Source organism: Sciurus carolinensis, chromosome 9 (assembly GCF_902686445.1).
Source record: "Sciurus carolinensis chromosome 9, mSciCar1.2, whole genome shotgun sequence".
NCBI lineage: Eukaryota > Metazoa > Chordata > Mammalia > Rodentia > Sciuridae > Sciurus > Sciurus carolinensis.
In genome coordinates this window covers 26,815,618-26,831,532 of record NC_062221.1, presented here as the reverse complement: position 1 = coordinate 26,831,532, position 15,915 = coordinate 26,815,618, and the positions used below count along the sequence as shown (strand labels likewise).

The window sequence follows — 15,915 nt, the reverse complement described above, 5'->3', positions numbered from 1 at the left end:
TTTCTGTCTTATTCCTCACACTGGTATCTGTCTCTTCCATTACACTAAAAACAGTTCTTGCCAGAATCATCGATGATCATTATTCTAACATCTAGCAGAAATAGCTTTATCCTTATGTGATCTGACCCTCAATGACCTTGTACTTTGTTGACCCCACCCTCCTCTTTCAGACCTCTCTTTCCTTTAATAAAGTATCCCAACATCCTTTTTATTTTTCTGTTATTCTGTTTGTCCCTATGTGTCTACTGCTAGTTCTTCATTTGCCCATTTCTTCAATGTCAATGCTCTCAGGATTCTTACCAAAGTACTTTTTTGTTCTCATTTTGTGCATATTGCTTGCTATTTCCATCTGCTCCCCTAGATGTAGAATCTCAAATTTACATCTGGCATAAATCTTTTGAGATTCATTTCTGTTTGTCTCATTGCCTACAAGGACCATAAACTTAGTGAATAAAAAGTTACCTTGTTTATATTTTGTTAATGTCTAATTTCCTGTAGTTAATGCATAAAACTTAATAACTATGTGTTGAAGATACATAGACCAGTGATACAGAAAAGAAGATACATGGGCAAACCCATACAGATAGAGTCATCTGATCCTTGACAAAGGTGCCAGAAGCATACAGTGGAGAAAAAACAATCTTTTTATCCAGTGGAGCTGGGAAAACTGGTTATCCATATGTAGAAGAATGAGTGAGACTAGATTCTTATCTCTCATTCTGCACCAAAGTCAACTCAAAGTGGATCAAAGACCTAGGAATAGACCAGAAACTATGCAACTCCTAGAAGAAAATGTAGAGTCAACACTTGAGCATATAGGCACAGGCTACAACTTCCTCAGTAGGACCCCTAAAACTCAAGAAATAATGCCAAGAGATAAAAAATGGAGGAGGGAGAGAATGGCCATACTCCTAAAAGAACTATACAGATTCAGTGTTATTCCCATCAAAATTCCAATGATGTTCTTCATAGAAATAGAATAAGCAGTTATGAAATTCATTTGGAAAAATAAGAGACCCAGTAGCCAAGCAGGAGGCATCATAATACCAGAACTTAAATTATACTAGAGAGCTATAGAAAGAGAAACAGCATGGTATTGGTGCCCAAACAGGTACAAAGACCAATGAAATAGAATAGAAGACACAGAGACAGACCCACATGAATACAGCTATCTCATACTTGAGATATGCCAATGCCAAAATACATTGGAGAAAAAGATAGCCTCTTTAAAAAATGGTGCTTGGAAAACTGGAAATTCATGTGTAGTACAATGAAATTTAACCCCTGTCTCTCACCCTGCACAAAAGACCTAGGAATTAGACCAGAAACCCTACACCTGACAGAAGAAAATGTAGGCACAACATTCTAACTTACCAGCACAGGAACTGACTTCCTTAACAAGGCTCCTAAAGCTCAAGAAGTATAGTCAAAAGTCAATAAATGGATGGTATTAAATTAAAAAGCTTCTTCACAGCAAAGGAAACAATTAAGAACATGAAGAGAGAACCTACAGAATGGGAGAAAATATTTCCACCTCAGAGCGTTAATATCCAGAATATACAAAGAACTTGAAAAATTAACACCAAAATATCAAATAATCCATTCAATAAATGGGCAAAGGAACTAAGCAGATACTTCACAGAAGAAATAAAATTTATCAAGAAAATGTTCAACATCTCTAGGAATTAGAGAAATTCAAATTAAAACTACACTGACATTCTATCTCACTCAGAATGGCAATTATCAAGAATACAAGTAACAATAAATGTTGGCAAGGATGTGGGAAAAGGGGGATACTCATACATGCTGATGGGACTGCAAACTGGTGTAACCACTCTGGAAATGGAGATTCCTCAGAAAACTTGGAATGGATCCACCATTTGACCCAGTTATCCCACTCCTTGGTATATACCCAAAGGATTTTAAAATCATCCCAGTACAGTAATGTAGTCACATCAGTGTTTATAGCAGCTCAAACCATAATAAGTAAGCTATGGAACTAACCTAGGTGCCCTTCAACAGATGAATGGATAAAGAAATTGTGGTGTGTATACACAGTGGAGTATTACCCAAGCATAAAGAAGAATGACTTAGGCTATGGCTGTAGCTCAATTGCAGAGTGCTTGCCTAGCACGTGTGAGGCACTGGGCTCAATCTTTAGTGCCACATAAAAAGAAACAAATAAAATGAAGGTATTCTGTCCACCTACAATTACAATTTTTTTTTAAAAAAACAAGAATGAGTTTATGACATTTGCTGGTAAATGAATGGACCTGGAGATGATCATGAATATACCATAGTGAATTTCACCATCGAGTACATCCACAAAAAAATAATTCTAAAAAATAGCTATAGGTAAATGGCAGAAAGATAAATAGAGGGAATGGAGCAGGTGATCAGGAAAGGAAAGGGAAGGGGAAGGAGAGGTACTGGGTTCTGAACTAGAATATGATATATTCCACATTTTTATTATTATGTTAAAATGAATTTGTCACATATAACTAAAAAGAAACAATAGAAAAAATGGAGGACATCAAATTAAAGAACTTCTGCATAACAAAGGAAACAAGAATGTGAAGAAAAGAACCTACAGAATGGGAGAAAATCTTTGCTAGCTACTTTTCTGACAGAGGATTGATATCCAGAATATATAAGAACTCAAAAAACACCAAAAAAAACAAATAACCCACTTAATAAATTGGCAAATGAACAAGACAGATATTTCTCAAAAGAAGAGATACCAATGGCCAACAAATATATGAAAAAATATCAACATCATTAGCCATTTGGGTAAACGCAAATCAAAGCCACATTGAGATTTTATATTCTCCAGTTAAATTGGCAATCATCAAGAGTACAAACAATGGATTTTGTTCTCACTGTGTGTTTGAGGCACTTCCTCCTGTGGCAGTTATGAAGTTAAGGGCATAAATAAAGGAAAGAAACTGAAGCGAATTTGGAGAGCCCTGAGCAGGGATGCACAGAGATACACACCTGAAAGTAATGGGAGCTGGAGGTGGTGGCGGTTTTGGAACCGGCAAAGACTTCAAGTACTTCCTGCTGTTGGTCATCAGTGAGATGCATGAGGACATCCTGGTGCTGACCCCAAGCATGGCTGGGGCACATTTGCACAATTGGAACAATCTGTGGGACATGAACAGTATGCTCATCTAAATCAAGATGCAGGTGGAGGCCTCAGAGAAGAGCACCCTGAACTACCTGCAGTGTGCATAGAGCACACTGTGTGACACAAGGGAGCCCCACTGTGTGACACAAGGGAGATCAAGATGGCAGAGATGCTGGTGGTGCTGGTGTAGTGTATAGAGAAGAGCAAGTCACTGTGAGGTAGTGCTGTTTGTAGCTAATGGACTCTGGTCAGCTGGCACAGATGGACACTGGAGGAAACTGAAACAGCTTGTTGCTTTCTCTGTGTTGTTTTGTTTTACCCCCATTATGGCCCATATTTGGTAACCTTGGTAACTATAGGTTCTAGAAAGAAAACTTTTGTTGGAAGAATATTCTCCTAAGAGAAATGGACCTTAAATCAAAAACTATTTCAGTGGTCATATTTATTCTTACTTTGCTGTTTTGGAAATGTTGTACATGACCTTGTATTTTGCTGTTGTATGTGTGACCTGATTATTTTCTGGAACATGGGAACCTGTGAAAACTTGGTCAGGATCTTCTAGCATTAGAGGTTCAGGGGAAGGCACTGCCCTACTTGGTTGTAGGTGATGAGTAAGACTGCTCTACAGGAAGCTAGGAAAAGCCATAAGACAGTAGAGATGGAAGATGACTGCATGTTTTGGAACTCCAGTTCTGTGAGACAGTGGAGGAGAGTTTTATTTTGTGGCATACTGTCTGATATACACTGTGTAATCTGCTAGGCAAATATATTTAGACAACCTAACTGACACTTTGTGATAACAAATTCTAAAGAGAGAGCAACAGAGTAAATGTCAGTGCTAGAGTATCCTCCCACATTACAGGAGCTTTAGAGAAGAGCATCCGAGACAATCTACAAAAAACCTTGAAAAACTGGAGAAAGGAAAAGGCATCACTTCAGGGAAGATCTCTTCCAATCATCAGGGTACTAAACCTAACAGGCATTTGAGGTCAGAAATCAAACATGCAGTAAGTGTCTGTTTGCCTTACAAAACAAAGACCTGAACCACCACCAACACTACCCCACTTTTAAATAAATTTTGATTCAGATAACCAAAGCCCTTGTTAATAAAAGAAACAAACTTTTTTTAAAAAAGATATAAACAGTGATAAATGCTTGAGAGGATGTAGAGAAAAGGAACACTTTTACACTACTGGTGGAATTGTAAATTAGTACAACCACCATGAATGGTATGAAGGGTCCTCAAAAGACTAGGGTTAGGAATGGTACCACCATATGACCCAGCTATACTATTTCTAGGTGTCTATCCTAAAGAGTTAAAGTCAGCATACTATAGTAATACATACATACCCACATTTATAGCAGCACATTCACAATAGCCAAAAGATGGAACCAGCCTAAGTTTCCGTCAGTGGATGAGTGGATAAGGAAAATGTGGTATGTATGATCCACAGTTTTATTCATCTATAAAGAAGAATAAAATTATGTCATTTACAGGAAAATGGATAGAATTTGAGAATGTTATGTTTAGTGAAATAAGCCAAACTCAGAAAATCAAGGGTCTCATGTTCTCTCTCATATGTAGAAGCTAGAAAAGAAAAAGGAAAAGAAAGATGACAGGGGCATCTCATGAAAATAGAAGAGAGACCAGTAGAGTACAGGAAAGGAACCAGGAGAGTAGGGAAGAAGGGAAGAAAAAGGGAAATACTGGGGAATGATGTTGACCAAATTATATTGTTATATTTTGTGCATGTACAAATATGTAACAACAAATCCTGCCATTATGTAAAACTTTAATGTACCAACAAAAATGGAAAAAAAGTAAAAAAAACAACTGTGTCAACTAAATGAACAAATGAATACAACTAATCAAACCATGCAGTTGATAGTGTATCTTATAATTCTAACAGAGTATTTTAATGCCTGCCCTTTTACTGATATCACATGTATTCGGTAAGTATGACTGGGGGCACAAGGGAAGCTAACTACTTTTAGAGCCACATACTTTGTCTTCACCATGGCTCAGTTTTCCTGTTAAGTTGGTAGGGAACCTTAGTATGAAGAGATGAAAATGAGATTCTGTATAGGAACTGGACAGAGATTTGAGAGAAAGGAGGTATTTCTCCAAATGTTGCAAATACTACATCTATGGGTTTGTTACTTTTCTTAGTTCAATAATTTCCTTCTGGAATTACCTATATTATTTGAGGAATGAAATATTTACTGACTTAAATTCTAATTACAGCTTTAGTTATTATGCATCAGTTGTTTTTGAATTTTCACACGTCTTTGTAAGTCCTTGTAGTGTCTTTTTTTTTTCTTAGCCCTAAAATAGATTCTCCAGAGCTACATATAGGTAATGTAAATTGGATAATATAGATTCTTTTAGCTGTAGTATAGTGAATTTTTTTATGATCTGAGTACTTAACGTCAAAGAATGTAGATACTTGTTAATGGGCTTAGCATCATACCAGGTGCTTTGAGGGAACTGGGGGGAAATATAAGACATAGTCCTTATTGCTGCCCTTCTGAGATATAGAACACACAGCTGCCACAACAAACATGTAAATAGCAACACCTATCAGGCAGTTTGGAGTGTCTGCAGCACTGCAGCATATTGTTTCTCACAGAAAAAAAAATAGGGTGTCTTGCTATCAAACATGGGTTTTGGGCCTCACCTGTCTCTTACAGACTGTTCTGTAAGTATTTGAGATGTGTGTCTATGCCTTTTTTATTTGTTCTAGAGTGTATAGTTCTTTACAGTTTTCTTTCTCTGTTTCCTACATTTCAGTGAGCGGTTTCTGGTGAGACTGAACAAGAATGGTGGGCCAAGGAACCCAGAGAAGATAGAACGAATGTGTGCCCTTTTTACAGTATGTGCAAATTTTCTTTCCCTTTTTTTTTGTTTGATATTGACTCTAACTGGGGTCCTGCTATGTGGCTATTGTCACCCTAGAAACAAGCATTTATTATTTGCTTCACACTGGGGACAATAGGACTTGATTTATGTTTCTACCCAATTTTAATGAAATATTTATAGAGAACCAAAATTATGCGTGGTTTTTAACTGAATTTTTATTAAAGAAATATAACCAAGTACCTTTCACTGGTGCAGATTTTATAAACTACCTCCCACAAAATCTGACTTAAGTCTGTTTTACTATTCTTATCCAAGCACTGGAAATTTCTCTAATAAATAAGTATAGTTTTATCTTAAAGGTGCCCACTAAATCTACACTTTAGCAGTCTGTTAGTAAGTTCAAATAAAAAGAGTCAAACTAAATAGTCCTCTTTCAAATACCAGATGGGGAATCTTTTTCTGCTGTGATCCGTACATTAGTTTTTTTCTGAATAGCCATGATGTTGTTCATGGTCTCTGCAATCATGGAGCCATCAACTCAGAGAAGATTGTAAAATCTGCTTAATGAAAAGTACTAAACCTCGCAATACCACATTACCTGTGTAATCTTCAAATTGATTGTTTTATTTTTACTCCATTAAAAAACTATTGAGGAGGCAAGCGAGGAGGATGGTGGACTCTGGGCTCCTGACATGCTGGGGATTGAGCAGAGGGCCTTGGATGTACTAGGAATTCTAATGAATCATTGATTGACCAGCACCAATCTACCAGTTGGAATGAGTTGTCAGAAACGGGCATAGTGCTTTTAGATCCAACATGTAACAGATGGATGTTACTCCATGCTGATGACTTTTTCAAGCCAACACCTGTTTGATTGTGTAGGCTCTTTGTCTCTTTATCTCTGAATTCAATTGCTAGCAAATAAAGTAAAAGTTCATGTAGTTTTTTCCATGCTTGAGTCATCATGAGTAGTAGTTTAGGAAAAGAAAAAGACTCTAAGGAGAAAGATCCCAAAGTACCATCAGCCAAGGAAAGAGAAAAGGAGGCAAAGGCCCCTGGAGGTTTTGGGAAAGAAAGCAAAGAAAAAGAACCTAAAACCAAAGGGAAAGATGCCAAAGATGGAAAAAACGACTCCAGTGCTGCCCAACCAGGGGTGGCTTTTTCAGTTGACAATATGATCAAACAGCCAAATCCTGCACCTGGAACTAGGAAAAAAATCCAGTAATGCAGAAGTGATTAAAGAGCTCAACAAATGCTGGGAAGAGAATTCAATGTGTTTGGACTTATCCAAGAGGTCTATACACATATTGCCATCATCAAAGAGTTGATTCAATTAACAGAACTTTATTTATACAGTTACAAACTGCGGTCCCTCCCAGCAGAGGTGGGCTGTCTAGTAAATCTCATGACACTGACTCTAAGTGAAAATTCACTTACCAGTTTGCCTGACTCTCTTGATAACTTGAGAAGCTTCAGATGCTTGATTTACAGCATAATAAACTGAGAGAAATTCCTTCAGTGGTGTATAGGCTTGATTCTCTCACCACTTTCCACCTTCGCTTTAATTTTATAACTACTGTGGAAAAGGACATCAAAAACCTGTCAAAACTCAGCATGCTTAGTATTCAAGAGAACAAAATCAAACAACTACCTGCTAAAATGGTGAATTATGTAACCTCATTACGCTGGATGTAACTCATAATCAACTTAAACACCTTCCAAAGGAGATTGGAAACTGCACACAGATAACCAATCTTGACTTGCAGCACAATGAACTACTAGACCTCCCAGACACTATAGGAAACCTGTCTAGTTTAAATCGTCTTGGTCTGAGATACAACAGGCTGTCAGCAATACCCAGATGAACTAGCAAAATGCAGTGCACTTGAAGAATTAAATTTAGAGAACAGTAACATTTCTACTTTACCAGAGAGTCTTTTATCAAGTCTTGTGAAACTGAATAGTTTGACCTTAGCTAGAAATTGCTTCCAGTTGTATCCAGTGAGTGGTCCATCACAGTTTTCCACCATCTATTCGCTCAACATGGAACACAATCGAATCAATAAAATCCCATTTGGAATTTTCTCTAGAGCAAAAGCATTAAGTAAGCTGAATATGAAGAACAATCAGTTAACATCACTTCCTTTGGACTTTGGAACTTGGACCAGCGTGGTAGAATTGAATTTAGCCACTAATCAGCTCACAAACATCCCTGAGGATGTATCTGGTCTAGTTTCTCTTGAGGTTCTCATATTATCAAACAATCTTCTAAAGAAGCTTCCCCATGGTCTTGGAAACCTTAGGAAGTTAAGAGAGTTGGATCTAGAGGAGAACAAATTAGAATCCTTGCCAAATGAAATTGCTTATCTTAAAGATTTACAGAAATTAGTCTTGACTAACAACCAGTTGACCACTCTTCCCAGAGGCATTGGTCACCTTACCAATCTCACACATCTAGGACTTGGAGAGAACCTGCCTACTCATCTTCCTGAGGAAATTGGTACACTGGAAAACCTAGAAGAACTGTATTTGAATGACAACCCTAACCTACATAGCCTTCCCTTTGAGCTGGCTCTCTGCAGCAAGCTTTCAATCATGAGTATTGAAAACTATCCGCTCAGTCACCTTCCACCTCAGATTGTTGCTGGGGGACCTTCTTTCATCATTCAGTTCTTAAAAATGCAGGGTTCATATCGTGCCATGGTCTGATACAAATCTGCTGGTCCCACACACTGTTCAAAATAGACTACCATAATGTTTCATATCTATATCTGTATCTATGTAGATATTGATATATTTGGCAGATTTATAAAGATTGCATTATGTGTTTCTGCTAATAGAGGAATTATAGCCATTTAGATTTTTTTTAATTCTGTACAAAAGCTTGTAAGTTTTCTTTGCTGAAATTGATTGATTTTTTTTTGTTGTGTAATCTGATATGCCAGTTTGCTTAAAAATTTGCCAACAAATTATGAAGTTATTAAAATTAAGGGACAGAAGTATATAGTTAGCTGTGTTTCTCTTAGGAAAAATAATGGGCAAATGATTTTGTTGCAATTTTTTGTATACATTTTCCTATTACCAATTGTCAGATCTTTATAGTATGATTGGCCCTGAAGGTAGAATTTTCTTTAACTTACTTTGAAATTTAAGATTTAAATTTTTATATATTGTTTACAGTCAGAGTAAATCACTGGATTTTTTTGTTGTTGGTGTTTTGATTTGCTCTGTTTTAATCAGCCAAATCTAGAGTTTTATTCTCTGGTAAAGAATTTACATCAGCCAGTTTAAATATTAAAATTGATTTGCTCATTGAAACAACTGGCAAAGTGAAAATAAACAAAGATCTTTAATTCCTTTAATTTTGCTTCTCTTACAAGTTTGTGAAGCAAAATACCTGAAGTGAGTCTTTGAGAAAGGGGAGGATATTGAAACCTTTCCTGTTATAAATATGTTTTCTTAAGTGTAGGGGAATAGACATTTGTAGTAAAAGTTTTTTGTTTTGGTTTTTTTTTTTTTTTCCATTCCTAAAAGTTGCAAATCCACAAAAACTCACAGAAAAAAATTGGCAAATAAATAACACATAAACACATTCTATATATGTATATACAATGCTATATAGATATGTATTTATTATATCATAAACTACAATAGGTAACTTTAAGGATTTCTCCCTATCCTTGTACAATGAAATGAATGTCTTTCTTTGAAAACTGCAATATATGTATGTTTCAAGGTTATTTAACGGTGTACTATGGTTTTATATCTTGACTTGCCTTGTACATCTTTCAGTTCTAAATATCTGTGCGTAAGCACAGTATCTTCACACTGTGCTGTGTTGCTGATGAACTAAATGCAATTTTCCCCATACATGGAGCACTGGCTTCAAACAATTCAGTTCAGTACCATTACTTTTATCTCATCTTTTCTTTCTTGATAGTTGATAATATGGTTATGGAAAAGAGAAATATTGCACAGAAGCCATGGGTAGTTCCATGGAAGTTATGTAAGATGTGTGTGTACTATTTGATATATTTTCTTTTGCTTTACTGCCTTTAAGACTAGCAGAATTGTAAATGTGTGCCCCTTATGTAGTATTCTTAACTTTTGGTAGTATTCAGTTGAATTATTGAGGAAACTCACAGAGTAAGTACATTCTAGGTATCATCCTAAAAAAACACTTCCCATATAATGAATAACTATTACATAATTACAGATTGCTGATTCCCCCTCCCCCATTTAGGTGGACATTGTGTTCTAAACAAAACTTTTTTTAAAAATACTATGATATTAAGATAGAGATTCGGGCCATTTTGCTGTTACTGGCACTCAAATTCAGGACTAGGTTTGAGGTCAAACCTATGTTTATAATTGACAATTTTATAAGGAACAACTAAGAAATGATAGGCAGGTGAAGATATAAAACCCTATAATGCTTAAATGTGCTGTAAAACTATTGTAGATGTCACTGGATTTTACCAAGTAATATCCTTTCTTCTTTTTTCCATCTACTGTGGCTTTTCAGTTAAAATTTTGTTTATAAAAGGAATTTGTTTATTACAGCTCTACCTAGAGCTTGTGTGTATGTGTGTTTTTTTTAAATTTCATATGTTGGTATTATAGTGATGAAACTTGAACTTTAAAGGTAGTAATCTAATATCTTTTCTTGGAAAAATATGGTTATTGTTTCTCAATGAAAATAGATGCAATTTTTAAGGCAATTTTGTTCCCCTACCTTTGTTTATGTTAATCTATAATAGAAATGCAAAATTATCCCAATCTTCATGTAGAAGTGGCGTTACATATAAATAGTATACAGCTGAGGAGTTATTAAAAATTTTTTAAGAAAAAAAAAAACTATCCATTTCATTATCTTTCCTTCCCCGCACCCCTCCCCACCCCTCATTTCCCTCTACACAATCTGTCCATCCTCTATTCTTCCCTTCCCCCTGTTATGTATCATCATCCACTGATCAGAGAAAACATTACAATAAATCAAAGTTTTAAAAAGGCAAAAAACTATCCAACTTTGAGTTCACTTATTTGCTGAAAAAGAAAACAAGACTGTCACAATTGTAAAACTGTTTTGACTATTATGGATTTTTTGATCTGTTTCAGTGATACTAAGGTACATCAAAACTCACTGAAGCCGGGCACTGCAGCACACACCTGTAATCCCAGTGTCTCAGGAGGCTGAGGCAGGAGGATCATGAGTTCAAAGCCTCAAATAGCAAGGAACTAAGCAACTCAATGAGACCCTGTCTCTAAATTTAAAAATACAGAAAATAGGGCTGGGTGGTTGGATGCCCTGAATTCAATCCCCGCCCCGCCCCCCCGCAAAAAAAAAAAAAAAAAAAAAAAAAAAAAAAACCTCACTGAACTTAGGAAACGTGGTAGTCTCACATTGTCAATGACCTCGAATGTGGTGTGTGATTAGTAGGTGATATCTATAAGTTTACGTTATGCCTCATAAATGCAAATAGTATTTATCTGGGGATCTAATGTGTGATTTTCTTTGAAAGCTAAAATTTGTTTTGTTTGTTCATCTGACTTCAGTTCATTACTATACCTTAATCTTTCAAAATGTCAAATGATGTTATTACAGAGTCTGAAACTACTTTCACAGTAACAGCTTTAACTATAAATGTTCCAGATATAAAAAAAGTTATAAATCTGGCCAACCTAAAATAATGTTTTGTCCATCTTTGAACTCAGCATTCAAGGCTTAGGAGATAATGCAAGAAAAAGAAGAGAGTACCTGACCACTAAAGTTTCTCTGAGACCTCATTTCTGAAATAGAAAGAGATAAGACACATCGCTCTAGAATGTTTCAGTAACTTTAGAAGGTGTTTGCAGGACCTAGTCCTCTAGTATCTGGTAAAGTAGCAAGAGAAAATGTTGATGCCTTGTTCCTTGGATTTGTGGGAACAGACCTATGTGCATGTGTTATCCTCAAATATGATGAGTATAGTCCTTGTCACTTGAAAAATGAACTTAATTATGATGATATTTGAATGTAACTGCGGTAAACCAAAATTTTCATTTAGCATTTTAATTATCTATATGGGCCCAGAGGCCAAAACTGTAGCTCCAACTTTATAAATCAAAGATGCATACAATACTCATGATATGCTCCTGTTCTGCCACACTGGGAAAGAACAAACCTGCTAAATATATTACTTCTATTGTTCACTTTTTAGTAACAGCCCTGGATTTTTAAAAAAGGTTCCAAACATAATTTGAAGAATTTTTACAAAGCACATGAGATTTCTGAACAAGACTTTCATGTTTTACTTCACTATATAAAAAAAAAAAAAGGTGGGAACTGTTTTCTTATTATCCAAGACTTGAGCATGGTTATTATGAGCATGGATATTATATAATCCTGTATATTAAAGGCCTGATTGGCATATGTGCTACAAAGTCTCAGTAAATGCAAGAAAATGTAGCCACAAGTATGCATGATATGTCAAAATACATTCTACTGTCATGTATAACTAAAAAGAACAAGTAAAATTTAAAAAAAAAAGAAAATGCAGCCATGACCTTAGTTGATTTTGATCTCTTAATCTAACAACATCAGGAAAAGGGGACCATTTTGCAGTTAGCAGATTTCAGAGCCACATTATAGTCACATTATCAGTGGCACAACTCTTTCTCTTTGAAACCTTATAATCTATGACAATGTTAGATGTGTTTCCTGTGAAGAAAGAATATTATCCAAGAGGCGAGTTTCATATTTATGTAAATGACCAATACAATGAGGATTAGCTGACTTTCATGATAAACGATGGCTCTGTGTATGAGTGAGTGAGAGCATATCTATGTGTGTTTACTCATTACTAGATATCCAGTACCTCACACACAGAGCGTGGCAAATGATTTGTTACATAAATAAATAAGTAAATATATGCTACTTACTGTGATGTTTGAGTGATTAACTAGAGAAAGAACTGTACTATTTTCCCTGAATTTGTTAAAATCATATTTTGTACATTTATTTATATTTTTCCACATTTCAAAATGGGATTTTAGGTACCCATTTCCTGGAGTTCCAAAGTTACTACTGTAATAACATCATGTATTAAAAATATTTATCCTTTTCTGCAGATCAAGTGTGAAAAAAATTGACTATATTTTATATTTGTAAGTCCCATTATCTCCATAGAAAAAGAATAGCTCAGGTACAGTGAAGTAAATTAACTAACTTTTCCAAGTTTTAAATTGAACATAAATAACTGAGGCAGTGGGCCTTAAATCACTGGCCTCACTCATCTTTACCCACTGTAGGGGGTGAACAGCCTCCTAGTTACATAGGATTAAATGGTATGGTCCAGTGAGCAAATCTAATCCCTGCCATTGCAGTTAGGATTCAAATCCCACTCATTAGATTAATGGTGAGTACATCACCTCTCTTTCCATCTTGGTTTTACAGGTCTTTGTATTTTAACATGAGTAGCCACACTTGGTACTTAATCTTGAAGAGTATGTTTTAATAACTCTATGGTAGCTATGTTCAACCATGCACTTGCATTTAATAAAATATTTTTACATTGAAATTATTTGGAACCCACATAATAATTTTACTTAAAATATTCTTCTTGCACTGATTATTATTGTCTTATTTTTATTGGTCTCCAATAAATACTTCCGAGAGTTCTGAGTACCATATATAAATTAGAAAAAAAAAGCCTATTAAACCACATGGAAAATACCATAAATTAAACTTCAGACTTCTTCCTTTAGTCCACTGAGTCCAGCCAAGGGAGAAGTTTAGTGTTTTTGTGTATAACCTATCTGATTAATATTTAGTAATCTTTGGTAACTGGCTCGAATTGTCCAGGTATGCTGGAGTTGATAATTATGCTATCATTTGATAGTTTGAATTAACATAATCTGGCCTATAATAGAAGGAATCGTTTCATTTTGAAATCTATCAAACCTTTCTAGATCCATCAGTAATAGACATATTTTAATCCCCAAAAGTATAAAAATGGTAACCTGTTTTTCAATTTTTGTTTATTATTTAGTAACCATCTTAAGTGTCACAATATAGCACACTTTGGATAGTTTTATTTTAATTTCCTTTCTAAATTAAAGGAATTGCTGTAATGGAGCCTGAAACATCTTTTTTCAATATTAAAAGACAACTTTCATGTAAAAATATATCTGTATGATCCAGAAATATCAATTATGTTGTTATTTTGTGACCTTGACAAAATGTTTTAACTATATAGAATTTAAAAACTTCACTTTCATGCCAAAAGTAATCAAATTTAAAACACTAACTATGAAAAAAGCTTCATTTTCACCATTTTACATTATTTTTTAATATCTCCTTTTCTTTCATATGTTCACAGTCATTCAACAAGGTAGGGCTGGAACAAGGGCAAGGCAAGCAAGGCACAGTATCCTCAGAGTGAGCACCTTCTTACATTTCACCCCTTAGGTGCCTTGCTTGCTACACCTTAATGCTAATCTTCTAACAGAGTATAAATTTTTTTTAAAAAAATGGTAACTCTGGGTCTCTAAGGTCACTCCAAATCATGACTACTCCCTCCTTTGTTTTCTTTGTTGGGATCTGGAATCAATCAAAAGATGAAATATGGAAAGGAAATGGAATTAAGGTACCCTTCCCCCATTCATTAACATTGAATCCCCCACAGTAATAACTGGAAGTGAACAGTGAGTTGATGACCTGATGAAAAATCTGAAACAGAATATATATTAAAGAAAGTTTTATAACTTCAACCATATGTGCTAAAATATATAAGTAAGCAAGTATTTTATTTTAGAATATATTCTGAAGATGAATCCTTAATGTGTAAGAATGATTTTTTATAACCCTGGTTTTAAAATTTTCTGAATCTGAATCAGATTTGTTTATTTAAAGGAAACCCTTAGACCAGGCATAGTGGCACACACTGTAATCCCAGTGACTCTGGAGGCTGAGGCAGGAGGATCAAGTTCCAAGCCAGGTTGGGCAACTTAGAGAGACCTTGTCTCAAAGTAAAAAATAAAAACAGCTAGGGATATAGATAAACGTTAAAGCTCCCCTGGATTCAATCATACTGGAAATAATAATAACAATAATAATAACTAATAATAATAATGGAAGCCCTTACATTTTTCCAATAAAAATATTTTTAACTTTATAACAGTATAAATGATAAATGTCTAAATTTTGAAATGTATATCAAATGATCAATGTTTCACTAAAACCAAATTAATCATTTTTTTTTCAGTGCTGTGTATTGAACCCAGGACTTTGTGCATGCTAGGCAAGCATTCTACCACTGAGCTACATCTCCAGTCCCAAGTTAATCATTTTTAAGAGTCCTATACTCTACAGACTAAGCTAGTCAGGCACCTCAAATTAATCTCTTTTAGAAGGAACATAGCCAGTGTGCAATAATCATTTGTGAATAATGGAATAAATGTAAAATGAGTAGAAAGTAAGCTTTTTGTCATTGATAAGCTTTTGATGTTTTCTGATTTTTTTCTGCTCTGAACCATTTATTCCTTTTGTGACTAAATGTTTTATATGATGATAGAATAAACATGAGGCAAACATCAATGTTTATAGTACCTCAATTCACAATAGCTAAACTATGAAACCAACCTAGATGCCCTTCAACAGATGAATGTGTAAAGAAAATGTGGTACTTATACATGATGGAATATTACTCAGCCTTAAGGAAGAATGAAATTATGGCATTTGCTGGTAAATGGATGGAGTTGGAGAATATCATGCTAAGCGAAATAAGCCAATCTCAAAAACCAAGGCCAAAAGTTTTCTCTGATACACGAATGCTAATTCACAATAAGGATAAGAAGGTGGGGGCTAGGGAATAGTAGAGGTACTTTGAATTAGGCAGGGGGAGTGGAGGGAGGGGATCAAGGATAGTAAAATGAATCAGACATTATT

General features: G+C 35.1%; 1 protein-coding gene and 1 pseudogene across 1 annotated transcript in view; both read left to right on the top strand.

Moving 5' to 3' along the window:
* The window catches only part of Dock3 (dedicator of cytokinesis 3), a 712,604-nt gene that overhangs the window by 522,286 nt on the left and 174,403 nt on the right, over positions 1-15,915 (top strand). Inside the window, 1 exon segment of the mRNA XM_047563117.1 lies at positions 5,919-6,000. Within this exon segment, the coding sequence (XP_047419073.1) occupies positions 5,919-6,000 (82 nt within the window).
* Positions 6,952-8,724, top strand: LOC124992387 (leucine-rich repeat protein SHOC-2-like; annotated as a pseudogene).